Source organism: Panthera uncia (assembly GCF_023721935.1).
Source record: "Panthera uncia isolate 11264 chromosome A1 unlocalized genomic scaffold, Puncia_PCG_1.0 HiC_scaffold_17, whole genome shotgun sequence".
NCBI lineage: Eukaryota > Metazoa > Chordata > Mammalia > Carnivora > Felidae > Panthera > Panthera uncia.
In genome coordinates, this window is record NW_026057577.1 from 43039081 (window position 1) to 43059940 (window position 20860).

At 36.2% G+C, this 20860-nt stretch overlaps 1 protein-coding gene across 4 annotated transcripts in view; it reads right to left on the reverse strand.

Annotated features, from left to right (window-relative positions):
- Window positions 1–541: 541 nt before the first annotated feature.
- The window catches only part of PDE4D (phosphodiesterase 4D), a 585222-nt gene continuing 564903 nt past the window's right edge, over window positions 542–20860 (reverse strand). For all 4 annotated transcript variants that reach the window (XM_049648543.1, XM_049648545.1, XM_049648544.1 and 1 more), the window contains 9 exons: window positions 19216–19309; window positions 17657–17829; window positions 16726–16824; window positions 15714–15878; window positions 14635–14734; window positions 8052–8206; window positions 7044–7166; window positions 6145–6327; window positions 542–5432 (listed from right to left, as the gene is read on the reverse strand). In XM_049648543.1, coding sequence (XP_049504500.1) covers window positions 5016–5432; window positions 6145–6327; window positions 7044–7166; window positions 8052–8206; window positions 14635–14734; window positions 15714–15878; window positions 16726–16824; window positions 17657–17829; window positions 19216–19309 — 1509 coding nt within the window. In that variant the 3' untranslated portion in view covers window positions 542–5015. The remainder of the gene's footprint in view (window positions 5433–6144; window positions 6328–7043; window positions 7167–8051; window positions 8207–14634; window positions 14735–15713; window positions 15879–16725; window positions 16825–17656; window positions 17830–19215; window positions 19310–20860) is intronic.

The following is a 20860-nucleotide window of genomic DNA, read 5'->3' on the forward strand; positions in this document are numbered from 1 at the left end:
GCCCCAAATCGCTTCCTTAAGGAAGCCTCCTTTGGCCCTCTGGAAGAAATCAAGTTCGGATTCCTGCTTAATCACAGTACCCGGGCTTCTTTGTTGTACGGAACACTTAATGATGATATGTGTTGGAAGTGTTCAATGCCTCCGTCCCCTCCAGAATATGTGCTCATGAAAGCAGAAACTGTGGCTTGTTCTCTGTTGAGTCCCTAGAACCTTGTCGTTGGGAGAGTATGTACCAAACAATTGTTAAATGTCTGAGTAACTCGGTATACCAGAACACTTCATTAAGCAGAGAAGTCCCCCTCCCAACCCTATTTGAAAACAGTGCTTCATCTTAGAGGCCATCTAAATAGTTTGGGCAATTCTCTCTGTAACAGTGAATCTACATAATTTATTTGGTGTCATTGGATTATGAGTACTAACTTAATGCTATTATTCTCCTTGCATTTCATTTCATCCATCTTCAACATTCTTGGAAACCTGTGCTGACTGGCCTACATTTTAAAATGAATAATCTTTTATTTGTAAAAGATTGAGTCATAAATAGGCAGAATCAACCCATGCTTTTATTTTCATTGCATATAAAAATTTCATATGAAGGTATTGATGTACAGTACTATCCCCATGGGCTGTAAAGAGGCTAAGAAACCACTAAAAGAATCATCATCATTTGTAATGCGCACACACAATTTACCACTCTGAAAACATATCCTAAGAAATAAAATTAAAAACAACTAAAATCAGGAAGGATGTTTTTCATAATTATAGTGTCCCCTTTGTACTGTTTAAAACAAAAGTAATCAAATTCCTTTGGGCCAGGGCTGCTAAAATCTACAGTTTGTGTCAAAAAAATAAAATAAAGTAATAGGAGGCTCATTTTTTCTAGAAAAAGAATCTCTCACTAAGTCACATGTTCTGAGGGCTGGGCAAGAGTGGGAGGCAGTTTCCATGCCACCCACTGGGAATTTTTCAACGCTTTTGGGAGTTGACCACAACAACAAGGTTAACTTTTAAAATTCTACAGCCATAGAAGTTTTGCAGAAACAAATTCCAGAGAATGGCAAATCATTTTTGTGTGAACTGGCATCATATAAAAACTGTTTTATCTTTAGATTCACATACATATAGAAATTTAGTTGATCTTAGGTAAAGTCAAATTCCAGGGTTAAAAAAAATGACCTTTTCATACTACATTTTCTTTTCTTTTTCATATCACATATTCTCCTAACATGACAGGAGCTGATGAATAAATGACTGACCATCACATGTGACCTATGGCTCTAGTTTCAAATCAAGTTCATTTGCCTATGTGCTAAAGAAGTGAAAATGATTTTGTTATTGGACAAGAATATATTTTCCCAAGTAGTGTTTGAAAGTTAAAAAAAAATAAAACAACAATCAGATGTAACTAACTGAAGTAGCTCCTGATCAAGAGATAGGAAGAAGAATCATTATATATCCAGTGCTGTTTCACAGCAACAAGTACTTAAAAGCTTGTAAGTCAGAAGGGTGTCAGAATCTTCCAGAGGTTGACTGTGGTTTTCTAAATTCCAGCTGTTGCCAGAAATCCAATTGGTTCAAAGCTTGGATGTAAAATGCCCAGCCCTAGCCCGCCCCCATTGCCTTACTTTCAAATGCAGCAGAACAGAAGAAAATATTGGTTAAAGTTAAGGCACAGCCCTGGGACCAAAGACCTGCAGCTATGTTTTTTAAATTTATATATCTTTATGTATTTTATAGTTTTCTTGAATCTTCCATAAACAAGCTCTAAGGTGACAAGACTATATATATTACAGGAGAAAAGAAAATGTACAAGGAGTATGTATACACACCATTCATTCTCTCACCAAGAGTTTCCAAATATATCAACACCATCCCATCGTGGGATGATGTTTTAATAAGAACTGATAATTTACAATTAACATTACAGTATGTACATTACAATAAATACATGGTTGTAAACAGACAAACAAGACTGTATTACAGGTAAGGTCATTTGGTGAGAAAAAAAAATGCATGGCACAAAAAATAAATAATGCATTCAAAAATTATCATAAAGCTTTCTGTAAAATCCATTTCATTCAAGTTTTTTTTTCCTTGTCTGCAATTTGTTCTATCTACATTATTTTCTTGTGAATTTTAAGTGATGTAAAAGAAAATTAAAACAGCGTTATTGTGTTTAGTAACTTGCAAGCTGAAATGTACTGGTTTTATGCAAACTTGGACTTTTTTTCCCCATACAGTACCCAGATATTGCATTTTCTTATGGCATTTTAGGAAACGTAAAGCCACTTGTAAAAGGATGTTCTCTGTAAAGCGGTGCATAATTCTGAAGCACACTTTGGCAAGAGAGAAGGGAAGAGAAAGAAGGGAGAGGATAAGCAGACTGTACAGTGCATTAGTCTCTGTCTCTTGGATATTGCCTTTTCTACAATTTGATTGTCCATCGGTGAGTATCTTCACAACACGTGATCATTATAAACCAACAAGTTGAAAACAAAACAACTCTGCTTTTCAATGCAGTTACAAATCCTTTCAGGTCCGGATTTGTGACATATTGCTACTTTAATTTTTTTCTATTATTATCAAGATTTTAGGCACTCTGTGGGGGAAATACCAAGCAGTAGTGAGAGGAGGGAATGAGAATATTTTGGATAAAGGAATACACTCTAGATTGTTTGCCTTTTCTTCTAGACTTCCATCAAGAACAAATAAAACAAGTTTTCAACTGTTCTTATGAAACCACTTGGCTAACCACAGGACTTTATTTGAAAGATTACTGATTTTTTTTTTCAGGGAAGAGGGTGGAAATCTGATCATTAATTAGTTGATTCCTGTTCTGCTCTAAGAACAGATCAGAGCTACATAATTTTTCTGTCAGAAGTTCCCTTGTGGATCTCCGGGGATTCAAATAGGGACTATGTTTAGCTTGGGTCATTTCCCCTGGCTGATGACTTGGTTATTAGTCGCCAGAAGGCCCTTGAGAAATCCCAAATATAAATGCTTTTCAGGGTTATAAGTTTTCTTGACTGTTTATTTTCCATAAATAATATCAATGTGAAAAATGACTATTTGGGCTCCAAATTCTTCATAGACAAGGCAAATGCTTTACTAAGAGCTGGAATGGACAGAACATCCAGACTAGGTAAGTGCCCCGGGATGCCAATTGAAGGTAAATACTGGAAAGTAATCCCTAAAATTGTAATACATTTCTTGGTGCTAAATGCAGCCAAGAATTAGCTCTGTTACTTAGGTAGAATCTTCTTACCCATCCTAGTATTTTAGCGTGGCATTATATTACCAAACCTCTGGTGCCAGCAGCATCATCAACTTCTTTCCCTTGGTGCATTTAATATTCTCCTCTACAAGACATACTTGTGGACCAGTGATAACTGTGAGAGCAATTTCTACATTACTAGGCTATCCATTAAGGAAGAGTAGTTGCTACACTTAAGATCTCTTCTCAAGAATATTCCTCATATAGTTCTTAATCCCATGGTGAAATCATGGAAACAAAGAACATTAGTTGTACTGGTGTTTGTTAATATACTCTGCTAATATTTTTAAAAATTACCTAGCTAGCTGTTAACTTTTCTGTGTAAATCAAGAGTTAAAGTTAGGCATTATATTTGGCCTTGTGGTAGAAATAAATGGTGACTCTAGCCTGACTACCTGCTACTTTTCATCACTCAGAATGGTGGTGATATATTTGATAAGACCCCATCTAGTGAACATGGACAGAGATTCAAACACACACTAAATAATAAAGCAGCACAAGGGGAAAAAAGTTCTTACTACAACTGACTGTGAAAACAACAGAAATGAGCATAAAATGTGAGGGTTATTACAAAGACATGCACTTGTGAAATGAGGGTCTATTGACACAGCAAAAAGTTATCAGAAGACACTAAGTAGGAAAATATCTAAAAAAGACCATTTTAGCTACTGTGTATTTATATATCTCTTACTTGCTTCAGACAACACCAACTGATGATTGTTTATGAGGCTTAAGACACATTAGACAGAATGCACATCAAAGTATCACAGAACAAATATTCACTTTGTACACCGTGAAAAAAATATCAGTGAGAGCAACTCTGCTTATCTGAAAAGACTGAAATGAAAAGCAAAGCAAATGAAGACCTACAAAAAGGGTTTCCTGCAACATAAAATTGGTTTCTGTTTTAAAATATGGAAGTCATTGGTATATAAAACAATGAATCACTACAAATCAGTTAATTGCTATGAACTATAAGGTGCAAGTAAAATTCGTAAATTAGATTTATCCAGTGTAGCACAGATTTGTACTGAAAACTTGCAAGTTACTCCTTAGAAAAAAATAACCAGTGGCAGATGAAGTTTTGAACATAGTTTTTTTAAATATAATACCTCAGTACATTTAATAATAAAAGTAAGCTCTACAAAAAATCTGTTTTACATATCATACAAAATGTAGAGGTCAGTGCAGCTCAGTGAACCACACTATACAGTCATGTATCAGGAAGACTTGAAATTAGAAAATTATGCAATTTCTGTGGCTCATCTTCCTCCTGGTAACAGATTCATGCTGTGTCCTGTTCCTGACACATTTGTTGCTTCATCCATGAGTTCACTCTGTCTGTGTAATGCTTTCTTTCTGCTGAAAATATTGCAAACAAATAAAAAGTAAAGAAACCCCAAATCATAACAACTTTTGGGCTGCCCGATGAGCCACTCTATTGAAAACATTTTGCAGTTGATTTTCTCTTTGTCAGCTCTACCAAGCTGAAATCTTGTTAAAATGCTGTTCATGAAGATGTCCCCCTTGCTCCGATGACATGGAGGTGAAAAAACTGGTTACAATATTCCTGAGCGCCAGACTGAGTAGTCAAGGTCAGTTTTGTTCAACAAACATCCTGGCAGATGACAGTGAGGTGTGATCATGGTTGTGGCATGTGACATGCACTTTGGAAACAATTTTTCTACTTAAATTAAAAAAAAAACAGAACAAAACAAAAGGCGTGAAAGTCTTTGCACTGTTACGTGTCAGGAGAATGATCTTCTATTACACAGGCTTCAGGCTGGCTGTCTTCTTCCTCCCCTACCGTCTCTTCTTCCACCTGTTCATCAAGGGGAATTTCAGTCGACTCTGAGTCTTGAGTACACAGAGTCTTGGAGTCACTGCAGCTCGTGTCTTCTTCCACTTGACTTCCACTGTCCTTTTCGGTGTCTGACTCGCCGTCTTCCTCTAAAGTTAGTTCAAACTGGAACTTCTCCGTTTGACCCTGCCGGCCTTCCTCCTGGTCATCAGGTGCTGGAGAGGGGCTCTGAGGAATTGTGCTCTGGTACCATTCACGATTGTCCTCCAAAGTGTCCAAAATGTCCTGGGCGTCAGGATGCACGAGGTCTGCCCATGTCTCCCACAGAGGATGAACAATATAGTCTATGAAGCCCACCTATTTAAAAACAATTCCGATTTGAGTATAAGACTTGGGACTATGAGACAATGGAAAAGGTTAACTAGATTCTGCAAATATACTTGAGTATGTATCTATTTACATCAATTTATATGTAACATAATTTACATTAAAATATAGCAAATATAACATGGCCCACAAATATAACACTGAACACAAGACTTCTAACCTGAGTTTGGTAAAATGGTCACTATTTTAGGCAACAGACCATATAAAAGTACTGTTAATAGCTGGTGAAAATTAGCAAGAATTCTTATTTCAGGAGTATGTTTATACTGTAAAAAAATTCCATTTGTTTACATAGTAGGGTATCAGACCTGGCCTTTATTTTAGAATGGCCAATTTATAGGTGAATCCAGACAACTGAAATCAGGCCAGGTACTCTTTGACTTCATATGACTGAATTCACTTATGAGTTCAGATAGTGGAAATTCTCTATATATGTATGCTCTATATGAAAACAGTCATAATGAAAGAATGTGATGTCATGAGAAATGTATATATGACCATATGAATTAAAATCATACGAATGAGAGTTTTTTCGCTCATAAACACTAATATGAAATTGAGCCTTTCGAAAGAAAAATAATTTAAAAAACCCAATGAAATACTGTATGATGTGGATACAAAGCAATCAAATATTCAAGCTGGAGTTTTGTTTTCTCTGCAAACTTTATGCTTAATACATCACCTGTGATTTTTCCACAGATGCATTGTGCTTGTCACACATAGGACTTATCTCCATGCCCCGCTCTCTCTCTCGGTCTCCTTGGCGGAAGAACTCCTCCATTATGCGGTCAGTCCACTGGCGGTACAGCTGAAGAGGCTTTGTTGGGTTGCTCAGATCTGCACAGTGCACCATATTCTGAAGGACCTAAAATAGAAAAACGCTTTCTCTATTCAGCACCTGCTGCTGTTTCTTTTCTTTTCTTCTTTTTTTTTCACTAGAAATTCACATTGGATGAATGTGACACTTAAAAATACAAGTAGTGTAAGATTCCTTCCAAACAGCTCAACTATATGTCTGTGTACGGTTCACACTTGTCTTAACAGCCCTAACTTCTGCCACTTCTACCATACCTAAATTTCATGAGAAACAGTTTATGTGTGCATGGCTGATTAAATTTGGAGCTGCTTCAGTGGGTGGTTTTGTGAGAGGTTAGGGTTTTTTTTAATGCATATGCAAATGAAGAACCAATAGAATTTATCTGGCTAATTCTCAAGATTCAGAATTTGGTTATTGGGGCGCCTGGGTGGCTCACTTGGTTAAATGTCTGACTTTGGCTTGGGTCATGATATCACATTTTGTGAGTGTGAGCCCCGGGTCGGGCTCTGTGCTGACAGCTCAGAGCTTGGAGCCTGCTTTGGCTTCTGTGTCTCCCTCTCTCTCTGCCACTCATGCTCTCCCTCTCTCCCCCACTCACGCTCTGTCTCTGTCTCTCTCTCAAAAATAAACATTAAAAAAAGACTTTGGTTAAAAATTCTGCTTATAATTACTAAAATCGTAAGTGGGAAGAAAGGAGACAAGTCTTATCAAAGTTAGACACAGACACATGTGCAGAAACAGAACAAATTCAAATAATGCTTTACCTGAATCCTATCAGAATAATTATCAAGAAGAAGAACTCCAGAACTTGTCACTTTCTTAGTTTCCACCATAGTTTTCAAATCAGCCAGTAGATTCATGTGTTTTGACATGTCTGTTGCAAGTACCTTAAAAGACAAGAGTATTTTAGTAAGGAGCAAAGTCCAGAGGAAAAAAAGTCAGAATTTGCATATGACAATATGAATGCAGAGCATGAAAGAAATGAAAAACCACTGGGGTGCCTGGTGGCAGGGAATGGGAGTCCTACACTACTCATTCGTGCAGCCTCTTCTGCTCTGTAGGGTTTCTTGAAGCTCAGATAAATACATGCAATCTACAGAAGGTTAGCAACCAGCAACCACTTTCATGGTGAAAAAAAGGGATGATACTCCTGCGGATAAGAAGTTAGCACATGTTCTGAAGTTCTTTCTACTCCTTTGATTAGAAAGTGGCACCTGGACTTCGATGAAGTCATTCAAGGTTGCTCACAGAGTACTTCAGAAACAGAGTATTCTGGCTAATTTTCCGCTGACCCAAGACAAGTAATTCCTACCTTTGTGTGTACAAACTTATAAGTCGTTGGTGACCAGAGGTTTTCCTGTGTCTCGTAATCACTGTAAATAATATGCATTAAAAAAAGTCATGGATATCTCTAAATAACACTGTGTAACTGACATAGATGTATTTTTTTTCCATTTTGTGAGTGGAAAAAATCCTTTTGTACTAATAGCTTTTGTTAGTCACCTTTCCCTGCCTGCCACCAGACTGGAGAACTTCAGAAAATAAAACTAGAATTAAGAGGGTGAGCTGTCAGTACTCTTAACTCCCAACTGCCAGAACGAGAAAACCCATTACAGAACATCACTGCCAGCAGCACAGGAGGCTTCTCAGACATAAGGGGCAACAATAGGTTTTGAAACACAAGGTTCCATTTACCTGATACTCATCTCATTCTTATTCTTAAAAAACAACTTGCATCACATCTCTCTTTTTTCCTTTTAGCAGCTACTTACAATGTCAATGACCATCTTCCTTAATGATTGTCTTTGCTTTTTGGTCAGATTCTGGAAAATGTCACAGTTTTCTTCCTGAAGCAACTTAAAGCCCACAGCCAGATGATGGTTCTCCAAGACAGAAGAATCATTGTACATCAAGGCAAGTTCAGAGTCTTAAAGAAAGAAAGGAGACAGAAGATAAGCAAAGACATTTTTTTCTAAGTTTTTTGTATTTTTCACATTCTAAGATACTTTGGGTTTAAGAAGCATTTTTCTTCCACACCTCTGCTGGCCTTACCATTACAGGACAATACCCAGGAGAGGATATACTAGTTAATGTATATTAACTAGTGGAAAGAGCAATGGAATCTTGGGAGTGAATTGTAATGCTACTGACATATAACAAATCATTTCACTCTGCGGACCTCTCAGCTGTGTCTTTTCTCAAGTGGGAGAAGAATTGGACCAGATGTTCTTGAGCCCCCCCTCCAGATCTGCCACAGGTAGCTTCATGAGCAGCAGAATGTGACATCACTTTTAACACTGGCAACATCTTAACAGCTTAAGTTGTCATGTTCCTGATAACTATGGACCATTACCCAATATTTCACAGAATGTAAGGATGATGTGATTTTGGACTGTACTCAAGAACAGTTTGGAACAAATGAACAATATACTAGATTTGTTCATGCTGCTTTTACTCATTTTCTTCCACAGTATAACTTTGAAAGTCAAAGCTTTACTCATTTTTTCCATGTTATTTTCTGAGTATCAAGAGACAGGTGTTCAGCTACCTACATAATAACTCCATGGTGAAGATTTTGCTGCTCCCTTAGGACTGCCCTGGACCTGTATGTTTTAGGCAGCAAGATCCTGCCTCTTTCTTGGTTCCTGTAAATAGCAGACCCAACTCTATAGGGCAGTCATTAAAGAAAATTGGTGCGTTATTCTGTTTCTACTTACGCCACTGTAAAGACCAAAAGCACATGTATTTGATCTTTTTTCTGACTAATGTATGGGAAATACACATTCTTTTCTAAGAAAGAGTCATTGCTACTCAATGACTATTTAAAGGAACTAGGAAGGAGAAGAGAGGTTCAAGACATACATCTATTGTGAAATCCTATGAATTTACTTGTACTATAGACCTACAAATTTATACATGTAAATTTTTGCTCTGAAACTACAGGAATAGAGATGTCTAGAATACCAAAGAGTAGGTGTGTATGTTCTCTTTTGGGGAGATAAAACAATAGTGTTCATTCATTCATTCAGATAGTATCTGGTCAGATCTGACTTTTAAATTGTCTCTAAACGGGGTGCCTGGGTGGCTCACTCACTTAAGCATCTGGCTTCAGTTCAGGTCATGATCTCACAGTTCGTGGGTTCGAGCCCCACATCAGGCTCTGTGCTAACAGCTCAGAGCCTGGAGCTTCCTTCAGATTCTGTGTCTCCCTCTCTCTGTCCCTCCCATCTCCTTCATGCTCTTTCTCGAAAATAAACATTAAAAAAATTTTTTAAGTAGTTTCTGAAACTCTAACTATGAACATTTATCTATAGGTGGTTAAATATATAGAAATAAAAAAAATTAATACTATATAGGATTTTAGCACCTGGTATTATTGTTTGTATAGTAGAATCCTATTAAATAAATATATATTGAAAGGAAGGCAAATGTTTTTTGACTATGCCCAAATAATGCCCAATTAATCTTTTACGGTTCTTTTAAGGGAATAAATATGCATGCAGATAAGAGGCATTAATACATGAACTGACTCAGGCTTACAAAAACCCAGACTGACTAATATACCTCATGAAGAAAGAAACAAGAAGTTAAGGCTGTGAGGCTGCAGAAGAACAAGGTGAGCAGCTGTTACTTTAAGGAAGAGGATGATCTGTGGTATATATGCTACAACAAAGAGTCTCAACTCTAATCTATCTAAAGATGCTCTTTCACATAGAATGTGGTCCAAGAGCCTTGGAATGAGAATCCAGACTGGCCAGAAAGCAATGAAAAGACTCCTTACTGAGTGGATCTCCCCCACTGCCTCTCCAGTTTTGGGGCTCTTGACAGGAAGGTGGTGGATACTGTTGCAACTGAATCTCAGGGCAGTCATTTAACTTTCTACTCTTCCTTAGGGCTGAAGGCACATGGTAACATCTAACGAAAGATTTTGCAGCTCCTGAGAAGTTTATCTGCCAAAGATGCTACCATAGTACTTCTACATAGAGTCCTTGAAAGTTCAGGAATCATTAGAAAGTTGCCTTCATACTATGCTCTAAGGTACAGTAGTACAGAGGCGGAGGTAGGGTCCAGAGTAAGAAAATATGTTATAGAACATTTCTGTTGAAACCTGTTCATCTTCAAAGCCCAGTACAAGTCCATGAAGCCTTTCCTGATTACCACAGGTGGAACTGCTCACTTTCTGCTGTAAACTCCTTTATACTTTGTACCACTCATTTGGCACTAATCACATTCCAATTTATTTGTCATTATCTCTGTGCATGTCTTAACAGTGTCTTCCATAGACCTCCCAACCCACTTAGAGACTTAAGACCCTATATAAAATGAAAAGTTATTCATCTGATGTGCATGGTTCTCTGGTTTCTCCTGGCACTTCTAAACAACATATGTCTCCTTGAAATGGGGGAGGAAGTGGTAGTTTTATTTTCTAGCTGCCAAGGACAAAGGATTATAACTGTTTGATTCACTCAATTCATACACTCTCTACGTCCGTAACCTGTATTATTTTTCTCCACCAAACTAGTGCTATCAGATATTCATGTGTTATAGTCCTTTTTTTTTCCAGCCAAATGAAAGCTTTTCACAGCCAGACCACTGTCTTGCCCACCCATATATCCCTAGTACCTAGAACACTGTTTGGCACATAGTAGACTCTCAATATTTTTTTGTTGGCTAAAATAACAATCTCTGTAGTATTTCTATATAATCACACTTCATGAAAATGAATTTATCCTTGTTTTGAAAGTGTTATATTTAAGCAGAAAATAACTTTTTATATATAACCCACAGATAGGGCTATGGAAAGCTTATTTTAAAATGAGACTAGAGAAATAAAAGTGTGTGTGCACTGGTAGCTAAATCTAGCTCCAGTTTAATATAGTGAAACACTTCTGCTCTTGGAAATCAAAACCATATGCTTTGAACATATGACTAATGTGACTAAATCTTTTCCCCTAGAGCTTAGGCATCTTTGCTATAAACCCGAATTACTTGTTTTCCAAGTAAAATTTTATACTATATATATTCTGCACCTCTGACAACGCTTTATTGTTTGAGAAAAGAATGCTGTGAAGTCAAATGCTTTGTTATGATAAATACTCTCCAGCATGTTATATTCAAAACCATATGATGCTATTTACATTTTGTGAGTTTATTTACATGTACTGTCCTTGAAAAAGACTTACACAGCTTCTCTCCCTGGAATTTCAACTTCTTACAATCCTACTCAGATTCCTCTACTCCCCCATATCATTTACAAAACATAACCATCTGTGCCAGGTAGAAATGATGTCTCTATTTTCAAAACCTCCAGCCTGTTAACAATGAAAGTATGTATCATTACTATCAAATGATTTGGCGCCTACAGTGGAACAAATGATGGAAATTATTGTCACAACTAAGAAGCAGAGGAAAATCTGGACTGGGAAGCAGCCAGGTGAGTTCCAGAAAGAACTCTTTTTCCAGAAGGGGCCATGCAAACTCACTGTGCCTCTAGCCTCCTTAAAATAGGACACGTGACCTCCCAGCTATGGGTTTACAAATGTATAAATTACAAGAAACAGATTCAACCCTGGGTTTTGGACAAGTTGGTAGCACCAGCTCCAAGGTGAGAGCTGAGAGTGTGCTTGTGTGAGCCACTGAGGATCAATCAATCCACGAAAACAATAAGAAACTTACACTGTCTATAAAAAAGGGTTTGTGGCAAACTAAAAATAATCACATAATTTTGATAGAGTATTTCATAAAGCTTTTTATTATAAGTTTACAAGTTATGAGAGGGACTCCTTTATAGAACACTGTGAAGTTAAAACTTACTTCTTGTCACCGTTACTTGCTAAGACTCTTCTGTGTCCTGAAATAAAATGCCTGCTGGCATGACCCCTAGTCAAAAGCTAACTAAGGGAGTGAATTCTCACAAGGACCTGAGGCCCTGATCAACCCTGGGATACCTTCCTGTACCAGGTGATGATGCTGATTCATTCACTCAGGAATAACACGGCCTCCTCACACCCCATTGTCAAGAAAACATCAGCAGTCCAAAGCTGCCCTGGGAGCTGTTAACCTCCCAGTGTTGCTGAGGTCTCACAGAAAGGAGATCCTCACGCCATCAGGGAGTGACAAAGTACTTCCAGAAGCAGGACCAGGTGCCCTTCCCCCTTGGGCAAGTCATCAGTGAGATGACCTTAAAACAGACACCACCCTTGGCCGCTGTCACCATGTTTATAATTATCCACTAAATGTGACCGTTATCTATCTCACAGGGTCTCAGGCTTTGGAGGGCATCAGATTCATCTGTGGACTGAAGCCTCACTAGCTTAAATTTCAGACTCCATGGGTACCCTAATGCCTGCCAGAGCCCTCCAGTGCCAGTCTAAGCCCCTGTGACCTTAGAGGGTCTACAAGAGAGGATAATAGAGCTGGTTCTCACTTTTCTTTAAAAAATTATCAGAGTACTTGGAGACTTTATTATCAGTTGTTTCAATTAATTTGTTCTCTAAACTCTTCTTAATTGTGATGTTAGAGTAAGAGAACATACAATACTGTATAAAGTAGAATGCAAAGGTAATACACCAGTCTGTATTTCTGGTGTTAATTTAAAGGAAAAATGCATACCTTTTTAAAGGCAGACATTAAAACAAAATTTTTATGTATTAAAAATTTGTAAAATTAGGAACATAACAAGACATGCCTAAGAATCCAAATAATCATGTCAGGTTAAGGAAAAGTGCCAGCATACAGTAAGCTGTACTGAATGACCTCTCTGCTCTTCTCAGGACAGTCAACCCTCAGCACTGATACTATAAACTCATATACCTGCATCTAATGTGTATTAATATTAAGATGTTAATACTTAGTAATGCTTTGATGACTCTTGAAAGCACCCCATCATAGGTTCTCATAAGATAGCTGGAACGTGAAATGTTAGTCTGCCTAAACCTGGGTAAATAACTTCATAAACCAGACTTCTAAAATGTACTTGAGTAACCACACCTCTCAGGAAATCCATGACTTTCCCAATCCTCTTACATATCAATGAGTCACTAAGGTGTATTTTGTTACAAAGTAGTCCAGAGGTGAATTGAGATATAAAAATTGATACAATTTTAAAGATCTAAGTTAAATCTCTCAAACTAAGGCTACATTTAAATTGTCTCTTTAAATCTGGCTGCAGCAAAGTATAGGAAATAAATGGGGAATGAAAAGATGCCACAGTTTGACTTCTTTAGTCATGAGAAGGCTATTATCTACAAACTCCTAGAAAAAAAAGAAAAGATTTTTCACAGATATAAAAAAAAACTCTTTTAACAACTTTGAATTTATTTTTTTGTATATAAAAGTAAAATTATAACACTAATTTACCTGTTGTGGGAGGAAATTAAATAATAGTATATTTAAATCATTTACTAATTAATTTCAATTACCCAAAGAACAGAATTTCTGTAAAACTAAAACCTCTTTTCAAAGTCATAGCTCAAGCACTATCTAAACATTCCCTACTAAGGTTTTCTTTTTTTTTTTTTTTCTTCAATATATGAAGTTTATTGTCAAATTGGTTTCCATACAACACCCAGTGCTCATCCTAAAAGGTGCCCTCCTCAATACCCATCACCCACCCTCCCCTCCCTCCCACCCCCCATCAACCCTCGGTTTGTTCTCAGTTTTTAACAGTCTCTTATGCTTTGGCTCTCTCCCACTCTAACCTCTTTTTTCCTACCAAGGTTTTCTATGCAGCTGTGTGTCAGACATGTCCATATTAGACAGTCTCTACCACTCCTCCTATTTATAAATTCAGCGACAACTTAGTTGTTGAGGTGTCACGAGAAAAAATTTAATGGTTAAAAATATTTAAATAAAAGAGAAATCAAAAGAGACAGTACATCAGAGATGTTCCTATAGCCCTCCAGAGAAGACGGAAAAAGGAAGGGAGGTGGGAGTGGTGGTGGTGGAGAGGAGCAATCATAGCCTCTGAAGAGGATTCACTGACAATCTCCATAAAGTAAAGAAGGTTTAACATGAATTCTTACAACTTTTCCTGTTTTTATTTAAACAGGAAGACAATACAACTATCTGAATCTTTCTGCAAACTTCCACTTCTGATTACCTTTGTCTACTGACACAATATTTCTAGAGAAGTACTGGAATGATGTTTTCCAAACACGACATGTATGTGCCTCCTGGGATAGAATGATCATTTTTAGAGCTGGTTTACATGAACACACACTATCAATAAAATGTGTATTTACACATGTCAAAAGAACATTGTGGCTCTGGAAACATCCCAAGTTTATAAAGACCCTCATTCAGTCTCAAATGTACAAAGGAAATTTTTTTTTTGCAGAAATAAATTTTACTCACTTGTATTGATCAGAAACTGATTTGACACACCCGGATGATCTACATCATGTATTGCACTGGCAAAAATTGCTGCAAGAATCTCCAAATCTGTAAACACGGCCTGTAAAACCAGATAGTGTAGATAATAACATTATTACTCTGCAATAATACAAATTAAAAGTATATACAAATGTGAAATTACTTCCTAGAATTTGATGGAAAACAAAATGAAGCTTCAAAATATTTAACAGCTTATTGTAGAAGTATTTAAGATGTTTAAGGATATTGTGAAAATGTACATAAAATTAATGACAAGAGTGATTATTTTCTTTCATTCAAACCAGGAACTCCTGATCTCAGCAGAATTGACATTTGGTGCCAGATTAATTCTTTGTTGTGGGATGCTATCCTGTGCATTGTAGTACTGTTAACAGGATCCCTGACCTCTATCCATGAGACACCAGTACCATCTATTGTCAGGTTGTGACAGACAACAATTATCTCCACATATTGCCAAATGTCCTTGGGGGATCAGGGTAGGAGGAAAAAGGAAGAACCACCCCTCAGTTGAGAACCACTTACTCAAATGGTGAGGTATGAACACAATTATACAATGAAAACAATCTGAGCTAAAAAATACATTAGCAAAAGGGAATCTTTTCCCCAAATGATTAAGGAAATCAAATTGTCTTAATTAGCATTCAATGGAACACATTCTTAAAATCAGGAAGAATTAGAGATGTGTTTCTGAAAAATTCTACGAAAAATATCAAAGCACTGTCTACATTTTATAAGTAATAATCATCCTTTCAACTATAAATACAAAAGCCATCAGACTAAATTTCAAAAAACTAATAATTGAAACTGAATAAGCCAGATATACTTTATGGAATGTTCACTAGGTCATTTCAAAGCAGTATCACAAACACATGAATCCCAAAGACTGAACTGTTTATTGACAACAAATTTTCCCCCTGTAACTCAACATACTACCAATGAAGCCAATTATTTCCTGCCCTGCATACCCTTCAGTATAAATGTTTAAGAGATGCTTAAGAACAGCAGGTTAATGGTCTCAATGTTTTAGAAACCAGATTTACCTCCAAAGCAGGTGTAGATAACAGCACATGTGTTGACTGGACCACATCTGCAGCATGAATATTGTTGTGGTAGGCCACATCAGCATGGTAATGGTCTTCCAGGGTCATCAGGTATGTAATTAAAGTGTCTACTGGAATTTTAAATGTTTTTAATAAATCCCGTTCCTGTAGGAAAGAAAATCCTCTTCACATTTTGGTTTTACATAAAAAGATTTTCCATAGAGTGTGTTAACAGAAAAACCATACCCAATATCACTTATGGATAACCCAGAAATGGAAAGAGCACTCTTGCAGTATCTAGTGAAGAAAACGGAACAATCTGAGAATATCCAAGGACGTTGGGGAAAAAACCAGGGTAGGGTTGTCCTGTTGGGGCCCAACATTGCTTTCCTCAAGAGGTATACTGTTCGGAATGAGCTGCCAACTATAAAAATGTGTGTTCCATAATCATGAAAGCAGCTTCAATCCAGTATTCTTGCCTTAGCTAGTGGATCATACCAACTGGAACTCAAAATGGTCTCTAGAGCTGGACTATGCCAGGCCAGTACCGAGGGATCTACAGCCTCAACTCCTCATTTATATCCTAATTCTCAGCTGGGGCAAAAGCTCAACAAGAGTGGGAAGCAGACATGGAGAAGAGAGCAGTACAAAAAACAATGACTGAAGAAAATATAATTTAAGGTAAGTCAGCAACAAGAAGTTTATTCATTTTTTAGTTAGCACTCCATTCTTGCTGCAAGAAGTCATGTAGATTTTTAAAAATCATGCTTGAATTTTCCCACATGACCTCTTCTTCTTAAGTGGAAAACAATAACAAAATTGGTTTAGTTGTATTTGACCCCACACTCTAACCTTTGTTATCATGTGTCCCTTGGTATGGGACAAATAAGAAAAAAGTATCAAAATAAGCAAAAGAGGGTGACTAGTAAAGAAGATAAAACACAAGCATATTTCACAGACTAGACATTGTATCACCAAAAAAAGGAAAGGTGACAGAATTTAACCATGTTACCTGAAAAATAGTATGCATGATAACAGTCAAAGGCCGGTTACCGGACAGCTCTGCTATTCTGAAAACATGAAGGCCCCATTTGTTTACATCTTCTAGTTCCTAGGGTTAAATAAAGATTGAAAAAATTATGAGGCAGAAGTAGAACACAAATCAATGAGCATGGTCATTTAAACATTACTGACTTTAGCAAAAATAATGTTAAGTTAAAAAAAAAAAGATTCATTTTAAATGCAATGGATGCACCATGTAAGTACAGGCAAACTTTAGGTAAACCCACTTAAATGTGCTGAAAACTGCATAGTATGGCTTAACCTAATGACTTTGACAATACAACGTTACTTACATGCCTTGACTACCAATCTCAAGGCATTTCTTTTATAGATAAAATCTGTTCACAAAACCTTAACTATTCTGAAACCCAAAAGATATAAAAGATTTCTAAATCTTTAGGCTTGGATAATCAAACGCAGATGTAAAAAAGTAAGAAACATAAAACCAAACCACCTGTCTAAATCCACATATTAATAATACCCAAATTATTTATTTATTTACTTACTTATATTTAACATTTATTCAGTTTTGAGAGAGAAAGACAGAGCGCGAGCGGAGTAGGGTAGAGAGAGGGGAAGACACAAAATCTGAAGCAGGCTCTAGGCTCTGAGCTGTCAGCACAGAGCCTGATGTGGGGCTTGAAACAATGAACCATGAGATCATGACCTGAGACAAAGTCGATCACTTAACTGACTGAGCCACCCAGGCGCCCCAATACCCAAAAAGTTTATAAAGAACTTCATAAAGTACTTTCCCACCTTCCAAAAGAAAATAACCCCACAAATTAATGAACTAGTCCATCTATTTAAAAGAGAATCTATCAAAATTTATTAAAAAGCATCCCTGCATAATATGATCACAGTCCTTAAAATCATCTTACCTTGGCAAGGACATCTTCTTGTTCAGTTTTAACCCCAAATCTCGGGATGCTTGAATTTGTCAAACTGGAGCTGTGCATCAACTTCTTGACCCCGCTGATCTGAGACATTGGCCTTTTCTTTTTCTCCTTTTCCTTCTGAGTTGGAGAAGGAATTTCCACTTCATGTTGCTTATCTTAAGAAATTTAGAAAATGTTCTACATTTACTATGAATTCGATGTGAGTTATTACTTTTTGATAACATCCATACCTGAACAGGTTTTAATTAATCATTGTATGTTCCAGAAAATGTTTTCAAGAAACACTTCTTTTAGAGAAGTTGAGTATTTACAATTGATGTGGACTTACTGTGTATGATACCCTTAAGCACAAAATTGAGCAAGTACATCCCACTGCAAAATAATTAACATCAAATGTATTGAGTGGTTACTACTTGGATAGAATGTCATAGTAAATTTTTTTGCAAGACTTATGATAGCAGAGTTGGATAAAGCAAAACATATTGGTTATTTCAACTGTTCATCAACTCTGTCCCTATTTGAAATCACTTAGTGGCTTAGAAATTGCTCTTGCCCACTAAGTGTTCCAGTTTTAATACCTACTTTGAAAAGGAAGGAACTTCATACAGAAATATCATAAAAACAGCACTGGGTGAACCTAAGGGCTTAGTGAAATGGGTCATAATGTAAAGATAAACACAATATATTTGAATGACTTAGATTGTTTCTGTTATTTTACATTTTCTGTACCATAGTGAGATAATGGTTATGATATAACAAGGGGAGCACAGAGAACCACCAATAGCATGTGATAAATAATTGTCAGATTCAACTGTTATTTTCAAATAAAAGACCTAAGTAGATGCCTCAGCTTATTCATCCACTATTTCAAGGCAGTGAGCTCCTCTAACTCATCCTTGCACATAGCATGTGTTCAATAAATGTCTGTTTAGTGAAAATGCTAATTAGATGTTACAGCAATTTTGTTTTGAAAGTACATTCAAATCAAGGATATGTTCACACTACTGACTTTCACCAACTGAATTTTCTTTCTGTGGATGTAGGGTGGGGTGGTGTACAAAGCATTCTCAACTATTCTCAACTATTATTATCAGCAAGCTTTTCTTTAGCAGTTGTAGTGTATTTAGAGCTTGGTGTTCATTAGACTATAACTCATTGATGGCAAGGACCTTTTCTAATTTATCATTACCAGTTCCCAGCAATGTCTGGCATTTAACAAGAACTTGTTGAATGCATGCATAGATTTCTCTATAAAATACATTTTACATTTAGTGCCCTGAAAAAATTGGCAATATACAACTTGAATCCAGAGAATCCCTGAACTTCTGAATAAAACTAAAAAAAAAAAAAAATGTACTTTATCACCTTAGATTTCAAAGCTTAGAGGCTCAGATAGTCAAGTTACTAACAGGATGAATGAAAACAAATGGAATTCTTTGCACTTGTGTGGTTTCCAAAACGAGTTAGTGCCCCCAATCTACCTCCAAAAACAAACACCACAAAAGAAAACTTTTAAATTGCATTTAAATTATTATTCTCACCTAAGAATGTGTTTGATATATACTCTGACACTTGATTTCCAGACCGACTCATTTCAGAGAGATGGGTGAGCTCCCGATTAAGCATCCTTTTAAACTGAAAAACAGAAAAATAATATGAAATAACAGAAGAGGAAAATGTAAGTGAGGTAACATAAACATACTTGTAACATACAGAAAACATGCCCAAAGATTTTTTAAACTGTCCTGACAGTTTAGATCAGTGCCATCCAATAGAACTTTCTATAATGTTGGAAAGTTCTAGAATCTGAGATGTCCCTTACAGTAGCTACTAATCGTATGCGTTTATCAAGCACTTGCAATGTGCCTAGTGAAAAACGAGGAGCTGAATTTTGAACTTTATTTCATTGTAAATTAATTTAAATTTAAATTTAAATAGCCACACGTGGCTAGTGGCTACCATACTGGACCACACAGATTTAGACACTCAAGGACATTAGTTAAGGGGGAAAAAAAAGGAAAAAAAAAATTACGGTGTATTATTAGTATTTAGAGAAGGAAAAAAAACCTCTAACTTATAAACACAAAATATGCTGCCACACAACAGAACATGATTTATCAATTAATTTGTCATTTGCAGAAGTTAGTATGTATACTTGACAGAGGTTAAAATATCTTTTACCCCAAAACAAAAGTGAATAGATTTGAGTACTCTTTCAGAATTATGGAGAAGTGAAATATCTGAATTTATAAGTATATAATTTTTCCTTTTAAAGTTTTTCCAAGTAGAAGGAAGGTATAAGATTTTTTTGTTTCTCAGCATCCATGGGATTTTCCAATCCATATCTCTAAAGTCACATAAATACAAAACAGGTCCATTTTCAATACGCAACTTCATTTCTTCACAATGTATTTTATTGATGCTATGGTGACTATTTTATCCTAAAAAACACTGGAATTAACTTACAACAATCACATGGCAATACCCAATTCCAAAATTCTCAAAGACTTCATGCTTTCCCATCCATCAGCTGTTTCTTAAAGTGTTGCCCTTTGATTCCCAAAATAGCCCAAATGGGCCTTTAATTTAAATACGCCTTAATATTTATCTTAACAGAACCAATAATTTTTTCTATTATGTGGGTTACTATTAGATACCTGATCAAAAAAAGTCAAAACACATTTTACTCTAATATTCAGTAGCCTTTAAAATTTTGAATCTCACCATAAATTCTCACTTAAATCTAGGAAAAAAGAGAGTAGTGAATTTACTATTTAGTGATGTTTGAAATGTAATTTCTAACTCCGTATTGAGTTTATTAGAATTTAAGAAAAAAAAAAAACGTGCTTCCCTGGATAATTTATACCAAGGTGTCCTAACTCAGGATAATTTGGCAAATCAATTCCAAAGTCCATCTTATTGACCATGTAGATTAGATACAGGAATTTATCACAAAAGATCAATAAAAATATTTCAACAGACTGTTGAATATAAGAAATGTATATTTATAATCTCCTGTACAGAAAACTGAAGAATTGACCATAATCAGTATAAATTTTTCTGGTTGTTAATTTACAGGTCTAAGGAGCTTATTCTCAAACTCAGGAACATAAAGATCATTTTTTTTGTTCATGTATTTTCTTAATAACTTGTCTCTAACTATAAAATGCATACATGATACTGAAA